Source organism: Balaenoptera physalus, assembly GCF_965194825.1.
Source record: "Balaenoptera physalus genome assembly, chromosome: 4".
Classification (NCBI taxonomy): Eukaryota; Metazoa; Chordata; class Mammalia; order Artiodactyla; family Balaenopteridae; genus Balaenoptera; species Balaenoptera physalus.
The window spans coordinates 41,998,132-42,013,004 of NC_138891.1; the positions used below are offsets into that span (position 1 = coordinate 41,998,132).

The 14,873-nt window shown below is 33.9% G+C and overlaps 1 protein-coding gene across 3 annotated transcripts in view; it reads left to right on the plus strand.

Annotated features, from left to right (window-relative positions):
- SMC4 (structural maintenance of chromosomes 4) overlaps positions 1-14,873 on the plus strand; it is a 34,049-nt gene that overhangs the window by 17,788 nt on the left and 1,388 nt on the right. For all 3 annotated transcript variants that reach the window (XM_082458377.1, XM_082458379.1, XM_082458378.1), the window contains 12 exons: positions 987-1,172; positions 2,170-2,331; positions 4,286-4,511; positions 4,597-4,676; positions 5,543-5,695; positions 6,826-6,952; positions 10,826-11,015; positions 12,126-12,270; positions 12,548-12,721; positions 13,152-13,334; positions 13,472-13,704; positions 14,235-14,418. In XM_082458377.1, the coding sequence (XP_082314503.1) occupies positions 987-1,172; positions 2,170-2,331; positions 4,286-4,511; positions 4,597-4,676; positions 5,543-5,695; positions 6,826-6,952; positions 10,826-11,015; positions 12,126-12,270; positions 12,548-12,721; positions 13,152-13,334; positions 13,472-13,704; positions 14,235-14,418 (2,043 nt within the window). The remainder of the gene's footprint in view (positions 1-986; positions 1,173-2,169; positions 2,332-4,285; positions 4,512-4,596; positions 4,677-5,542; positions 5,696-6,825; positions 6,953-10,825; positions 11,016-12,125; positions 12,271-12,547; positions 12,722-13,151; positions 13,335-13,471; positions 13,705-14,234; positions 14,419-14,873) is intronic.

Genomic DNA, 14,873 nt, shown 5'->3' on the forward strand with positions numbered 1-14,873 from the left:
CCTTGAGTGAATTAGACGTCTAAGGAATTTCATAACTTTAATCTCCAAAGCATCATTAGGCAAGATGGCAATAGAAAATGCTGCTTGGGGAGAAATTACACTGAAAATGAAGTCTTTTTCATTTTAGTAAATGCACACCGCTTGGTCATCAGAGAACTTCATGGCCGTGTAGAATTTAAATGTAAACTTAAGTTATATTCAGTGACTACTTCTCTCTTCCTCATGATTCAGTTTATTTTTGGATAAATTACATCTGTAACTTGAGCTTTTATCAATACTTTAAACCAGCATGACTGGTGATAGAGGTAATAATTTAAAGCCAGGAAGTGAAGGAGAATGTCAGTTAGAAAAATGGCTGCTCTAACTTGGAGATTGAGAAACTGAGAATTAGGCTTTTTGTGTGCATGTGTGTGGTTCCTCTTGTTAGCAGCCTGACGTTTTTGTTTAGCAATAGTACTGTTCACTCATCATGCTCTCCTTCATTTCAGAGCTATGCTTTTTTTGTTCTTTGTTTTCCTTTATTTAATTAGATATAATACTATATATTAAATCTCCTTTTATTTAAAAAGCAAGGCACAGTGTAATCATAGCCCTGCCCAGTCACCTATAACTAGAGTCCTGTATTGAGGTCTGTTTTTGATTAGTGTAAGAATATAAGAATTAGGACACATTTATGCGTAACTGTGTGGTGCCAAACTGGGATTTCCACAACCCTAACTCTTCTAGTTCTAACAGTCAGTGCACTGCTCCTAGGTCTATATTGCATTTATATTCCTTATTATTGACCCAAATAATTTATGCCCCCTTTAAAACAGAAAACCCACCCATATTTTTCAAAATCAAACCAACGGTTGCAATGTGACAGCTTAGTCCTGGTTCAAGTGTTGATTATTGGCCTTTCCTTCTTTTTTTAGGTATTACAACTAATTCTATACTGTGATAGGGTGTAACCTTCTGGGATTCATTTTCTTTACTTTCACCTTTAGAAAGAAAAACAGCTTCAAAAACTTACACAAGAAGAAATAAATTTCAAAAGTTTGGTTCGTGATCTTTTCCAAAAAGTTGAAGAAGCGAAGAGTTCCTTAGCAATGAATCGAAGTAGGGGGAAAGTCCTTGATGCAATAATTCAAGAAAAAAAATCTGGCAGAATTCCAGGAATATATGGAAGATTGGTAAAGTAAATTTATTTGTAAATGACTATACATTATTCTCAGATATTATAATTTTCTTACCTTGACTTAACTGTATATTAAGTGTCTCTGTACATAAAATAACATTTACTTTTGTTTCTTGTAAAGGACATTCATTTTTAAACATTTTGCTCTTACACTCAGGCATGATAAAATTCTTTGTGGTATGGATTTGTTCATGTTACAGATAGTTTTGGGGTTTTTTTTAAATTTTGTATAATTATAGTCATTTTAAGAAAATGATCCAACTCTAATGATAAACTTAACAAACTCCTTTTTTTAAAAAAATAAGAACTTGATAAATTATATTCTGGGTTTTATACCATTATACTAAATGTTGCGGCTAGAGTTTAGGAAAATCAACAAGGGATGATGTCAAAACCCAAGGCTAGGAATAGTGGGTACCTGAAGCCTGAGCTCCTGAGCCTGAAGAAGGAAGGGAGCTGTGGCCAGCTAGAAGGTGGCTGGAAGGAAATGGGGATAGCTAATTTATTAATAGACTGAGAAGCAGATTTACATAATCTTAAATGGCTTTCAATAATTCAGTTTTATTATTCTATAAGTTATTTTGCTTATAATACTTTCAGGTTTCAAATCTTCACATTATACGTTTTCATTTACATGCAGTGAAAACAGTTCTCATTTTGTGCTCATTAAAAATTCAAACTCTGTATATCCATAAGTTTTTGTTTGTTTGTTTGTTTTTCATAAGTTTTTTTTTAAGGTAGATTAAAAACTCCAGTAGTGATTGCCTTTGCAGAAGAGAAAGTTTGAATGTGAGGAACACTTCAGTTTTTCATTGTGTACCCTTTTTGTACTGTTTAAAACCATATGTAGAAAAAAAAAAAAAACCATATGTAGGTATAGTTCAGTTAAACGCAACTTGAAAAATCTATATGAAATACTAATAAAATGATCCTGTGCCTAATTCCTTGCTGATTGTGCATTGGTTTTTTCCCCCCCTCCTCTCAATTATTAGGGGGACTTAGGAGCAATTGATGAAAAATATGATATTGCTATTTCATCCTGTTGTCATGCATTAGACTACATTGTTGTTGATTCTATCGATACGGCCCAAGAATGTGTAAACTTCCTTAAAAGACAGAATATTGGAGTTGCAACCTTTATAGGTTTGGATAAGGTGGGTATTCATAATCTACCTGTAATTTAGTTTTTAAGTGCCAAGTGTTTTTTGATTTTAAATCCTAGCTTTTTTTTTTCATAGTTATTTAAGTGAACACCTGATAGGTGTTGAGGATTATATTAGGCTCTGGGGTTACATGGTTGTGAAAAAAAATCCTCTACTGCCTCCCCTAAAGGAATATACATTCCAGTGTTACAGTGACTGGTAGTTTGCATTTCTAACTTCCATCATCAATAACTACTTTAAAAAAAAAAAAAGAAAGAAAAACACTTACTGAGATACAATTCACAACCATAAAATTCATTATTTTAAAATACGTAGTTCAGCAGGTTTTAGTACATTCACATGGTCTGGATTGTTCAATCATGACCACTGTCTAATTCCACAATATTTTCATCATCCCAAAAGAGGAACCCCATACACATTAGGAGTCACTACCCCTATTCTCCCACCCCTCCATCCCCCTGCAACCTTTAATCTACTTTTTGTCTCTAGATTTACATATTCTGGACATTTTGTATAAATGAAATCATATACTATGTAGCCTTTTGTGTATGGCTTCTTTAACTTAGTTTTCAAAGGTCATCCATGTTGAGACTTCCCTGGCGGTCCAGTGGTTAAGACTCCGCACTTCCACTGTGGGGTGCAGGTTCAATCCCTGGTCAGGAAACTAAGATCCTGCACACCGCGTGGTGTGGCCAAAAATAAATAAATAAGTTCCCTCTCTTCTCTTTGCGGGGGGTGGGGCTCATACATGTGTATCAGCACTTCATTCCTTTTTACTGCCAAGTGATATTCCATTATATGATGTAGCACAGTTTGTTTATTCATCAATTGATGGACATTTGGGTTGTTTCCATGTTTTGGCTATTATGGTTAATGCTGCCATGAACATTCGTGTACACAGGTTTTTGTATGACATCTTTTCATGTGCTTATTGGCCATTTGTTTATCTTTGGAGAAAAATCTGTTCACATTCTTTGCCCATTTGTTAATTGGTTTGTCTTACTGTTGAGTTGTAAGAATTCTTTATATATTCTGGATACAAGGCTCTTGTCAGGTACATAACTTGCAAATGTTTTCTCCCATTCTGTGGGCTGTCTTTTCACATTCTTGATGGTGTCCTCTGAAGCAAAAAATTTAGATAGAAGTCCAGTTTATTTATTTTTAGTTCCTTGTATTTTGGGTGTCATATCTAAGAAGCTACTGTGTAATCCAATGGCAGGGTGATTTACCTCTGTTTTCTAAGAGTTTTACAGCTTTAGGTTTTACATTTAGTTTTTAATCCATATTAAGTTAATTTTATAATATAGTGTAAAGTAGGGGTCCAACTCTACCCTTTTGGATATCGGGTTGTTCCAGCACCATTTGTATTCTTTCCCTGTTGAATTTTCTTGGCACCCTCATCAAAAATCAACCGATCATAAATGTAAGGGTTTCTGGACTCTTCATTTATCTATATGTCTGTCCTTACACTGATACCACACTGTCTTGATTACTATAGCTTTGTTGTAAGCTTTAAAATAAGGAGTCCTTTCATTTTGTTCTTTAATACCAAGAGTGTCCTGGGGTTTTTGTTTTGTTTTTAGTATATTGTAAATGGAATTTTCTTAATCTCATTTTCAGATTATTCATTGCTAGTGTATAGAAATACAATTAATTTCTGCATATTGATCTTGTATTCTGCAACTTTGCTGAATTCATGTTAGTTCTAATAGTTTTTTAATGTATGGATTCCTCGGGATTTTAATACATATAAGATCATGTCATCTGTGAATAGAGATAGTTTTACAAACTTCTTTTTTAAAATAACAGTAAACTAATAATTATGTAGATACTCAGAACTTTGTATACATGTCCTTATGTTTAATACATGTGTATTACTTCTATAAATGATACCTAACAGAAACGATATCTTTATATATATATTATTTTTCTTTTTTATGTTTAGATGGCAGTGTGGACAAAGAAAATGACCAAAATTCACACTCCTGAAAATACTCCTCGATTATTTGATTTAGTAAATGTAAAAGATGAGGAAATTCGCCAAGCTTTTTACTTTGCCTTACGGGATACCTTAGTAGCTGACAACTTGGATCAAGCCACAAGAGTAGCATATCAAAAAGATAGAAGATGGAGAGTGGTAACATTACAGGGGCAAATCATAGAACAGTCAGGTAATGTTTTTTTTCTCTGCCATTGAGTTTATTTAATCTTGTTGGGGGAGACATCTAAGTCTGACTTCTCTCCTCTCTTCTGCAGGTACGATGACTGGTGGTGGAAGCAAAGTAATGAAAGGAAGGATGGGTTCATCAGTTGTTGTTGAAATCTCAGAAGAAGAGGTCAGTGTGTACAAAATTATAGTCAAGACATTTTTGTTAAAGCAGCTTTACTGATATGTAACATACTGTAAAATTCTGCTATTTTAAATGTACTGTAATCAAATTTTCAATTAACAGATTGAATTTTTCTCTAAATGACGAGTATATAAGCTGTGGGATTTTATATGAAACCTGTTAAAGTTCTAAAAGTATGTTAATTTAAAAATATATGCTCAACATATATATCTTTCTCTGTTATGACATTTGGATCATATCATAGTTTATTTAACCATTTACTTACTGTTTGACATTTAATTTGTTTCTTCACATAGTTACTGATGTATTATATAATTATCTTTTCTATTTTGACATAATTCTTTTAAGTTGTAAATATAGCAAAGACTTCTGATACATGTTTCCAAATTTTATTTCAAAATATTTTATATGTCCAGAAGTATAAGAGAATGTCAAAATGCTCAGGAAAAACTGCTCTGTTCCATTATCACCCTCAGAACACTATACTTTTTTCTTCCTTAAAAATATGTACTTGGATGTCCTGGGTACCTAACTTTTTCTGAAGAGTTGTGGCTTGATTTTTTTTCATATTTTGAAATAGTTTATATTTTTCCAGTTAAATATTTGCATAGTATACCTTCATTGTAATAGTAGTTGACTATACAACACTTAAAATTGTCTTTTCATCTGATTCTATGATGCAGAAATTAGTTGACCATCTCCTAAGCTTTAGGTTTTGGAATTGGAACTGGGTTGTTTGGTTTGTTTCTAGTCTTTAAGATCAGAAATTTGGGTTTTCTTCATTCATAAGTTGCTGTTAATCTGAAATGACTCTTGGAATAAACTTATTTCACTGATATTCTTCTTTGTAGGTAAATAAAATGGAATCACAGTTGCAGAGAGACTCTCAAAAAGCAGTGCAAATTCAGGAACAGAAAGTACAACTGGAAGAAGCAGTAGTTAAGTTAAGGCATAGTGAACGAGAAATGAGGAATACACTAGAAAAGTTTACTGCAAGCATCCAGGTACTTTTTTAATCAGTATTAGCTGAAACTATTGGAATTCAACAGCAATTTGGCAGAAGCATTTTGCTGTTTGCTTATAATTTTAAAATATAAGGGGGGAGGAGGAGGCTGGGTCTCTAGGTGTAAGGCGCATCTGTTGATTTTGTTTCCCTGAGTACTAATGGATAAACGCCCTGTCACAGTGTTGCTCCAGCCACAGCTATTTCTGGTTTCCATTTGTACTCCATAGAAATGTGTCTTCCCTTAGCAGCTCTGTGACCCTTTATTTCATTCTCTTCTCAGAGTGGAATGTTTTCTTAATTATGAAAAAGTAATACATGCCCACAGTCTCTTTTAAAAAACAAAATCAGAAAACAGTTTTTAGAAAATACCCAAAAGATTATCACCTTAAATTTTTATGTATGTCCTTCAACTTTTAGTGTGTCTAGTTTGCATGTATGTGTTTATGTATGTGGTAGATATTGATATACATATTAAATTTGCATATGGATTTTTAATGAGTCTTATTAACTTTTCTTCACTTATTAATTACGGTTTTCTTTCCAAGCCAATGTAATTTACTTTGTCTGCAATTGTATTGGCATATTTTGTTCATATCACGATTTGATAAATATTTTTCTGTGTTGACTATGTACACTGCTGTGTTTTAAATATCCTTGTTAGGCAGACCTTAATACACTCATCCAATTATTTCCTTAGGTTAGAGTTCTAAAACTATAATTATTACCCAGTATGTGTACAGTGTTTTAAGCGTTTGTTGCATAATGCCAAATTGTTCTCAAAAAGATGGTTCTAATTCATTTACTAATAGTAGCATATGCAAATAATTTTTCCAAGTCTTTGAACACTAGGTACTCTTCAGTTTGTTGTAAGTTTGCTACTCTGATGTAAATACTAAAAAATAGCATTTTAACTTATCTTCATAATGAGTGTATACATTTCATGCGTTTTGTTGGCCATTTTCGATTTTTATATTAATTGTTCGTGTTTTCTGCCCTTTCTTGTTAGTTTTCGTCTTTTTCTTAAAGATTTTAAGTACCTTTTTTTTTAAATTCAGAATGTTTAAAGTAAATGTTATTGTTAGTAAGTTTAAAATACTAACAATTTTGAATGTTAAAACATTTCTGTAGCGTTTATCAGAGCAAGAAGAATATTTGAATGTCCAAGTTAAGGAACTTGAAGCTAATGTACTTGCTACAGCCCCTGACCAAAAAAAGCAGAAATTGCTAGAAGAAAATGTGACTGCTTTCAAGACAGGTATGTTTAAGGATATACACCTTTTTTTCCTCCTGTGTGGTCAAAAACAGGTTTGTAATATTTTGAATGTTTAAGATAGCAGTTTGTAGAATAAAAAGTAGATTTCATCTATTATAGACAAGTGACCACTCTGTTTTATGGTTTTTATTTTTATTTCTCAGAAGGTTATAAAGTACTATTAAGTACTTCATTTGACAGATAAGAAAACGGAGGCACAGAATGGTTTATATAATTTGCCCAAGGTCACATAGCATATGGTGGTGGTATAGGAATTCAGGAACAAGGCAGTCTGATTCTGATACCCATGCTTTTAATTTTATATTTTGTATACTTTGGCCCAGTCTTCCTAAGGACCCTTCAAGATAGTAAGTTATTTTGTTTGAGAGCTTAGAGAAAACACATTTTTCCTTCCAGAACTTTTTCTTCTTGTATATAAACATATAAGTGTTCTACCAAAATCTTACAGCAAGAAAGGGAATTCGTTCATAGCCTCATAGTCAGAATTGACTTTGACATTAAAATCCTCTGATCATGCACTTGAGCACCCCTGCTTCTATTTCCATGTTGGCTTCAATTAAACATAGGTAGATGTGCATCTTATTGCACGAGGAGGTAATGGTGAGTTGCACAGTATCTTAGGGACACCAGCAAACACAGTGAGCCTTCATCATGTCCTCAAGAAAGACCCTTGTTACAGTCTGGTTCATGAGCAAAGGAAGGCAAATACTGATTGTTCATCGGAAAGAACTAGATGGACTGGAATTGGAGCAATTATCCAAATGTTCAAAAAATGAGGTCGTGTTTTCTTCCATAAGAAAAAGAGGTATAAAGATTGTAAGCAGACAGATGTCCACTGGGCACATTGAATATTAATATATAGCTGTATTAATTTTTTTATTTTTGTGGTTATACTTATCTACGTTTTTTTTGTTTGTTTTTGTTTTTGTTTTTTTATCTACGTTTTTAATATTGAGGCATTCATTCAGATAGCATCTGCTACTGACCAAGCTTTGTTTTAGGTGCTGTTGATCAAGCAGTGAACAAAATAAAGTCCCTCTTTTCAAGGAACTCACACTTAAGAGGTGGGGAAGATAATAAATACATTGCATACTGTATCAGGTGGTGCTAGGTGATAAAAGTAAAACCAGGAGAACAGGATAGGATGGGGATTCAGATAGACACAGTGGTTAGACGGGCCACCGCTAGAGATACTTGAGCAGAGACCCAGTGGAAGTATGAGTGGACATGTGGATATTTGGGAGAAGAGCATTTCAGGAAGAATGTAGAGGAGTAAGTAGAGGCCCTGGGGCAGGAAGGAGTATGCCAGAAGTGTCTAGGAACACTAGGAAGCCAGAGTGGCTAGAGTTAAACGATAGAAGAATCCAGATAATGTAGAGCCTTATAAGCCCTGTCTCCATGTGAAATTAAAAGCCATTGGAAAGTCATATACACGGAAGTGATATAATCTGACAGGACTTTTTTTTCCTTGCATTTATTTTGGGTATATATTTTGTCCTTGGAGACACAGGGACTTCACCCTACCCCTCTTTCCCCAGAATACCTACAATATTTGTTGTGATTGCTTTGATGGACCCTAATGGTCAATTAAAACAAAAAATGTGTATCTTTGTCATTTATAGCAGCACTTTCACAGAGAGACTACAGGAATCTGTATTCTTGTTTGAAAGGGAATCCTTGACTTTATTAGGAGCCCCATATATGTTTCCTCCAATGGAAACACTGGCTATTATTAGTAGACTCTGTTAATATCTAATATGGAAGCCCATTTCTGCAAGCATATCTTTAAGATTAAATATTTCATTTTACATTAATTTAGATTTTAAAAATCTCTGGCTGTTGTGTAGAGAATAGAGTAAGGGGAGCAAGGTGGTATAAAATAGTGACTTCAAAATTATAGACTATATGATGTTAGTTTTCCCCTCCTACTTCTAATAGACATGCTACTGTAGATAGGGAAAAGAATTTTTAATGCATGTTAGGTACTTGAAAATAAGGAAGAAGATGTTCTGAAGGGTGGAACCCTTCCCAGTTGCATACCTGGCCCATCCCCCAGTATAAGTCATGATTCCAGACCCCACAGCAGCTGGTACTCTACCCCACGAGGGAGCTAAGCATACAGACAAACTACAGACAACATCGCCACTTGGAGCAAAACAATACCTTCAATAAATACAGTATCTTAGTATCCTTAGGGGGAAAAGGGGATTCAGAAGACCAAAAAAGGGCAGGGTTTTGTTTTGCTTTGTTTTTTTAAAAAGCCAAGTGGTGATCTCAGAAATACAAAGAATAGAGGTTGGAGTTAAACTCACTAGATGAGTTTGAAAGATCAGACTAAAGAATTCTCTGATAATGTAGGACAAAAAGATGAATACTAAGTTGTGAGATTTGGAGAATATTGAAATTCCAATCTACCTAACAGGAGAGAAGAGACAATCTGGAGGAATAACAGTTAAGTCTTTATCTAATCTTTTCCTCTTAGCACATCCTACCTCCTTTCCCCTATGCTAAATGTACTGATACACACTTCCCATAGGAGCTTTATGGGAGTCTCCTTTCCATCAGTTGGCTCTGTTTCTGCTTACTTTTCTAGACATAGATATTGAAAGCTTGAACTCCTTACCTTTTTGCCACCTTTCATCCTTCCTATATTGTATAGTGATTAGGATTCAAATATGGAGAACAGAATCCACTCTGGTTAGTACAGATATGATTTGGTGTGTGTGTGTGTGTGTGTGTGTGTTTAACAGAGTAAAAGATTATTTATAGAATCACTGTGATGGCTTAAGAAATTCTAGGTTGAAATCAAGAATAATTTCCAGAGCTTCTCTGTAGAACCATGAAAGGAATTATACTGCCTCTTCTACAACTGGAAAGTCATCTCTCAAATTGGGAAGATGAGGGACTTCCCTGGTGGTCCAGTAGCTAAGACTCCACGCTCCCAGTGCAGGGGGCCTGTGTTCGATCCCTGGTCAGGGAACTAGATCCACATGCCGCAACTAAGAGTTTGCATACTGTTAACTAAAGACCTGGCACAGCCAAATAAATAAATAAATACCAAATTGGGAAGATGACACTACAACTGCCAACAACAGAAGAACATTGTACCTACTATAATCTACACCGTCAAAGTTAATGCCATTGCCTGTCAATATTCACAAAGCTTTTGACAGGGACCAGAGCCTCTAACACCACCAAGAAAATTCAGACTTTTCCATGACTGCCAGCGGAACTCAATTCATCAGTTTTGCCATCCAAATTGTGTGAATTTTTTTTTTGATTGAATGGACTTACTTATGTCTGAACCCTAGGTACAAGGGACTCTAGGAAGTGTCACAACTTTCTGGGCCACAGAGAAGAGTGCCACTTCATCCTATCCCCCCCGCTTTTTTTTTTGTTATAACATATGGAGGAGAACTCTAGGTTAGCAGAATAAAACAACTACAATTTTCTTCCCCCCCGGGCAGTAGTCAGGCACATGGTCTATCTAAGGGTAAAAATCATTATGAGACCAATAGTCAATAAAGTACCCTAAAACTTTTGAAAAGAGCTTCAGGGCATGAAGCCAGTAAGAGATAAGTGGGTTATGTTCACAGCTGAGCCAGAGAATTTAACCATGTGTTGTTATATAACACCATTTGTTTTGACATAGGGCATTCTGGTTTTGTGTTTTGGGGGGGGGGTGGTTTGTGGTTTTTTTTTTTTTTTTTTTTTGAGGTACTTTTCCTTAAATGTCTAAAATTTCTTGGGCATGCATCAGGTTAAGTCATATTGACTGAAGAAATTTACATCTAACAAGTGATGCTCATTAGCGTAGAAACACAAATTAATTTCACTTTTTTTTTTTTTTTCCAGAGTATAACAATGTGGCTGAGAGAGCTGGTAAAGTGGAAGCTGAGGTTAAAAGGTTACACAATATTATTGTAGAAATCAATAACCATAAACTCAAGGCCCAACAAGACAAACTTGATAAAATAAACAAACAATTAGATGAATGTGCTTCTGCTATTACTAAAGCCCAAGTAGCAATCAAGACTGCTGACAGGTAGAGTATGCATACTACCCTGTCTTCCTCTTCCCTTCATCCCATTAGTATTTAAACTTAATGTCCATTAAATGTTTCTGTTACTGTTACTTATTAAGCCCTTCTGACATGTTGTTACCTAATAGGAGTTTAATAGGTGAACACCTATAATAAACATCATATGACTAGTTTTTAAAAATATAGATGGGTATGCTTTGGCAAAATGTGGTTATGTAATTCCCAAGTTGTGAGGACAAAGAAGTCAGAGTTTCATTTCTCTGGCTTAAAGGAGTAGAGGGTGATTCATTGAAATAGATCTAGGTTTTAGGAGAATAAGAAGGTTGAGATTTCTTAGCAAAATTGTTTTAATAACTTAAATTTTTAATTAACTAGATTATTCCATTGTCCCAAAAAGTTTTTAATACATTCATAACATAGATCTTGTTTTTAAATTAATTTTCAGAGTATTAAAGTATTTCTAAAATAATTAAGTATGTATAAAAATGTTGAAGTGTAAATAGCTGTTTCTTTTGTCTTAAAATTATAACATTAGTCACATATTATCTGGTTATTCCGTTATTACAATGTCTTTTGTTCAAAGATAAGGTGCTAATAAGCCATATGTTTTGCCTAAACACAGTTATCAGTCAAAATAGAAGTAACTTTATTAGGGAAAAAATAGTTGTGTGTGTGTGTTGTCATGTGTCCCGTTTCCTCCCCGCTCCACCCTGCCAAAAACGCTTGTTTGCCCTGACTTGAACCAGGGCGTATTTATTTACTTGATGGTATAGCTTCGTGGGTGTAAAGATTTAAGAATCTCCAACCTGACAAGAAAATGACAAGAATATAATAATCCAGTGGACAATTTTGCTTCATAGTCTAAGTCTAAAAGCTTATATAAGGAAGTTTTATTAATTTATGCTGAGAGTTTAATAAAATATACAATATCCCACAAGTGTATGTATAAACATAAAAAACCAATTCAAGGATTTTAATAAATCATAAATTTTAAAATCTATGATAGAAAAGAATGTTACATTAATGTCATGAAAAGTTCTTTGGTAGGTTTTCAGAAGCAGAATAACAAATCACACATTACCACATTTTTAATATATGATTTTGCTTCTTTAGAAATCTTAAAAAAGCACAAGACTCTGTCTTTCGCACAGAGAAAGAAATAAAAGATACTGAGAAAGAAGTAGATGACTTAACAGCAGAGCTAAAAAGTCTTGAAGACAAAGCAACAGAGGTCGTAAAGAATACAAATGCTGCAGAGGTAAGACATGGAGAGGGGAGAGGATGGTATTTCAAGCAATTAAGATTTATAGATATCAATACCTTGCCTAGTAAGCACTCAGTAAGTTAAACTTGTATTAACTTTCATCTGTACAATAAAAATGAGTACTGTATTGTAACTTTTCTGTAAATAAAAACATTTTCATTTAAAGTGGAAGGGGCGTGGGGAGAGATTGCTCGCTTCTTCATCTTTGTAATGTGAAAATCCCGTTCTGTTTGAGAAGATCATATCTGTAGCATTTCTTCTTGGTTTTTAGGAGTCCTTACCAGATATCCAGAAAGAACACCGTAACCTACTTCAAGAACTTAAAGTAATTCAGGAAAATGAACATGCTCTTCAAAAAGATGCACTTAGTATTAAGTTGAAACTTGAACAAGTAGATGGTCATATTGGTGAACATAATTCTAAAATAAAATACTGGCAAAAAGAGGTGAGAATTGTTATGTTTAGTTAAATGTAACTTTAAGATATCCTTTATGAAAAAAGGTTAGGGTTTTTTGTTTTTGAGGTATGTTGTGATTCTTAATTTCATGGTGTATAATCACTTCTCAGATTTATAGGGGACAAAATGAACAGTATATAGGAGTTATTATATACAGAAAAATATGCATAATGGTCAGAATTAGTCAACATTTTCACCCCAGGGCTGATAACGGAGATTTAACAAATGGCTACATGAACACCTTGAACACTACAACTATTTTTCTTGAAGTCCTTTGAAAAATAGTTGATACACAAATTAGTTACCACTCCTTAGTATACGTCGTTTTGATAGGCAGTTTGTCATATTAATTTGTGAGGTTTAACAATGAATTATAATACTATGCCTTTTCTAACACTGATCTAACTTAAACTTTTAGATTTCAAAAATATCATTGCATCCCATAGAAGATAATCCTGTTGAAGAGATTCCACTTCTAAGCCCAGAAAATCTTGAAGCAATCAAGAACCCAGATTCTATAACAAATCAAATTGCACTTCTGGAAGCCCAGTGTCATGAAATGAAACCAAACCTTGGTGCCATTGCAGAGTATAAAAAGAAGGTACAAATAAACTGTGTAATAGTCAGGAAGTCTCTAGACCTTAGCCTAAATTGTGGCCTTTATTTTATATAATTAGCAGTGTTATTTCTCATCTCAAATGTATAACTGAATTGATGTTTTTCTCATTCTTTTCATAGGAAGAATTATATTTACAACGGGTAGCAGAATTGGACAAAATTACTTATGAAAGAGATAATTTTAGACAGGCATATGAAGATCTTCGGAAACAAAGGCTTAATGAATTCATGGCAGGTTTTTATATAATAACAAATAAATTAAAGGAAAATTACCAAATGCTTACTTTGGGAGGTGATGCTGAGCTGGAGCTTGTAGACAGCTTGGATCCTTTCTCTGAAGGAATCATGTTCAGGTTTGTAATTATGCTGTATACTGAGTTTCGGATTCTTCTGTTATATCTCTCTACATATTCTCCAAACTCAGTATTTTTTTAGGGGTGGGATGTGAAGGTTAGATGTACAACTTGTTTTATTTCATAAATACTAGTTGGCCTAGATATTAGTTCACAGCATAAATTCTAGGCAAACAGTAAATACTTGATTTTACAGAATATTTGTCTAGTTCATCTTTTAATTTTCAAGCCATTTCAATCTAACATGGATTTTAAAATTGCAAAGCAAAAAGTGCATTGGAAGCAGGGGGGAAATACCAAGAATTACTTACTGGCTTGCTGTTTAAATCTTAAATTTTTGTCAGGTGTTCCTATGTGTCCATCCTCCAATAACATGTTTATAAAAGAACCCCTCAGAAGTTTATATTTGTGAAAAGGAAATTAGAGATTCCCAAGGAAGGTGGTAGAAGCCAGTTATGGGAAAGAAATCACGAAGTCTTAATTTAGCTTTACAAGTAATTTGACTAATGAGATTTTCTTAATTATTTCAGTGTCCGACCACCTAAGAAAAGTTGGAAGAAGATCTTCAACCTTTCAGGAGGAGAGAAAACACTTAGTTCATTGGCTTTAGTATTTGCTCTTCACCACTACAAACCCACTCCCCTGTACTTCATGGATGAGATTGATGCAGCCCTTGATTTCAAAAATGTTTCCATTGTTGCATTTTATATATATGTAAGTAATCATTTAGAGCTTTTCATTCTGAAAATTTTATGGGTTCCCTAAACATTACAGATGAAATTCTTTGACTTATTTCTTTTGAGCTTTTTCCCTGTTCTCTAATCCCACATCCCATGGTATTAAAGGAGACCACATCCTTTATTTGAGCCAAATAGTTCCATTTTGGAAAAGTGAAATATAAATGGATAATGTAAATTAGTAGCAGAAACACAGCTAGAAATTTTTTTTCTATACCATTTTTCTACTAGAAGAATTCTAGGCAACCATCCTTCCAAATACCCAGATTCTTCTCAAACCCAAATACTGTTTCATGAATTATCCATGTTGTCATTCTTGTTCATGTTAATTATCAATGTCATGTTGAATTTACTGTCAAGAAATATTTCAGGGAAGTAAAGCTTAGATGTTTATTATATGATTTATATATTTACAATATATGTATAATTTTT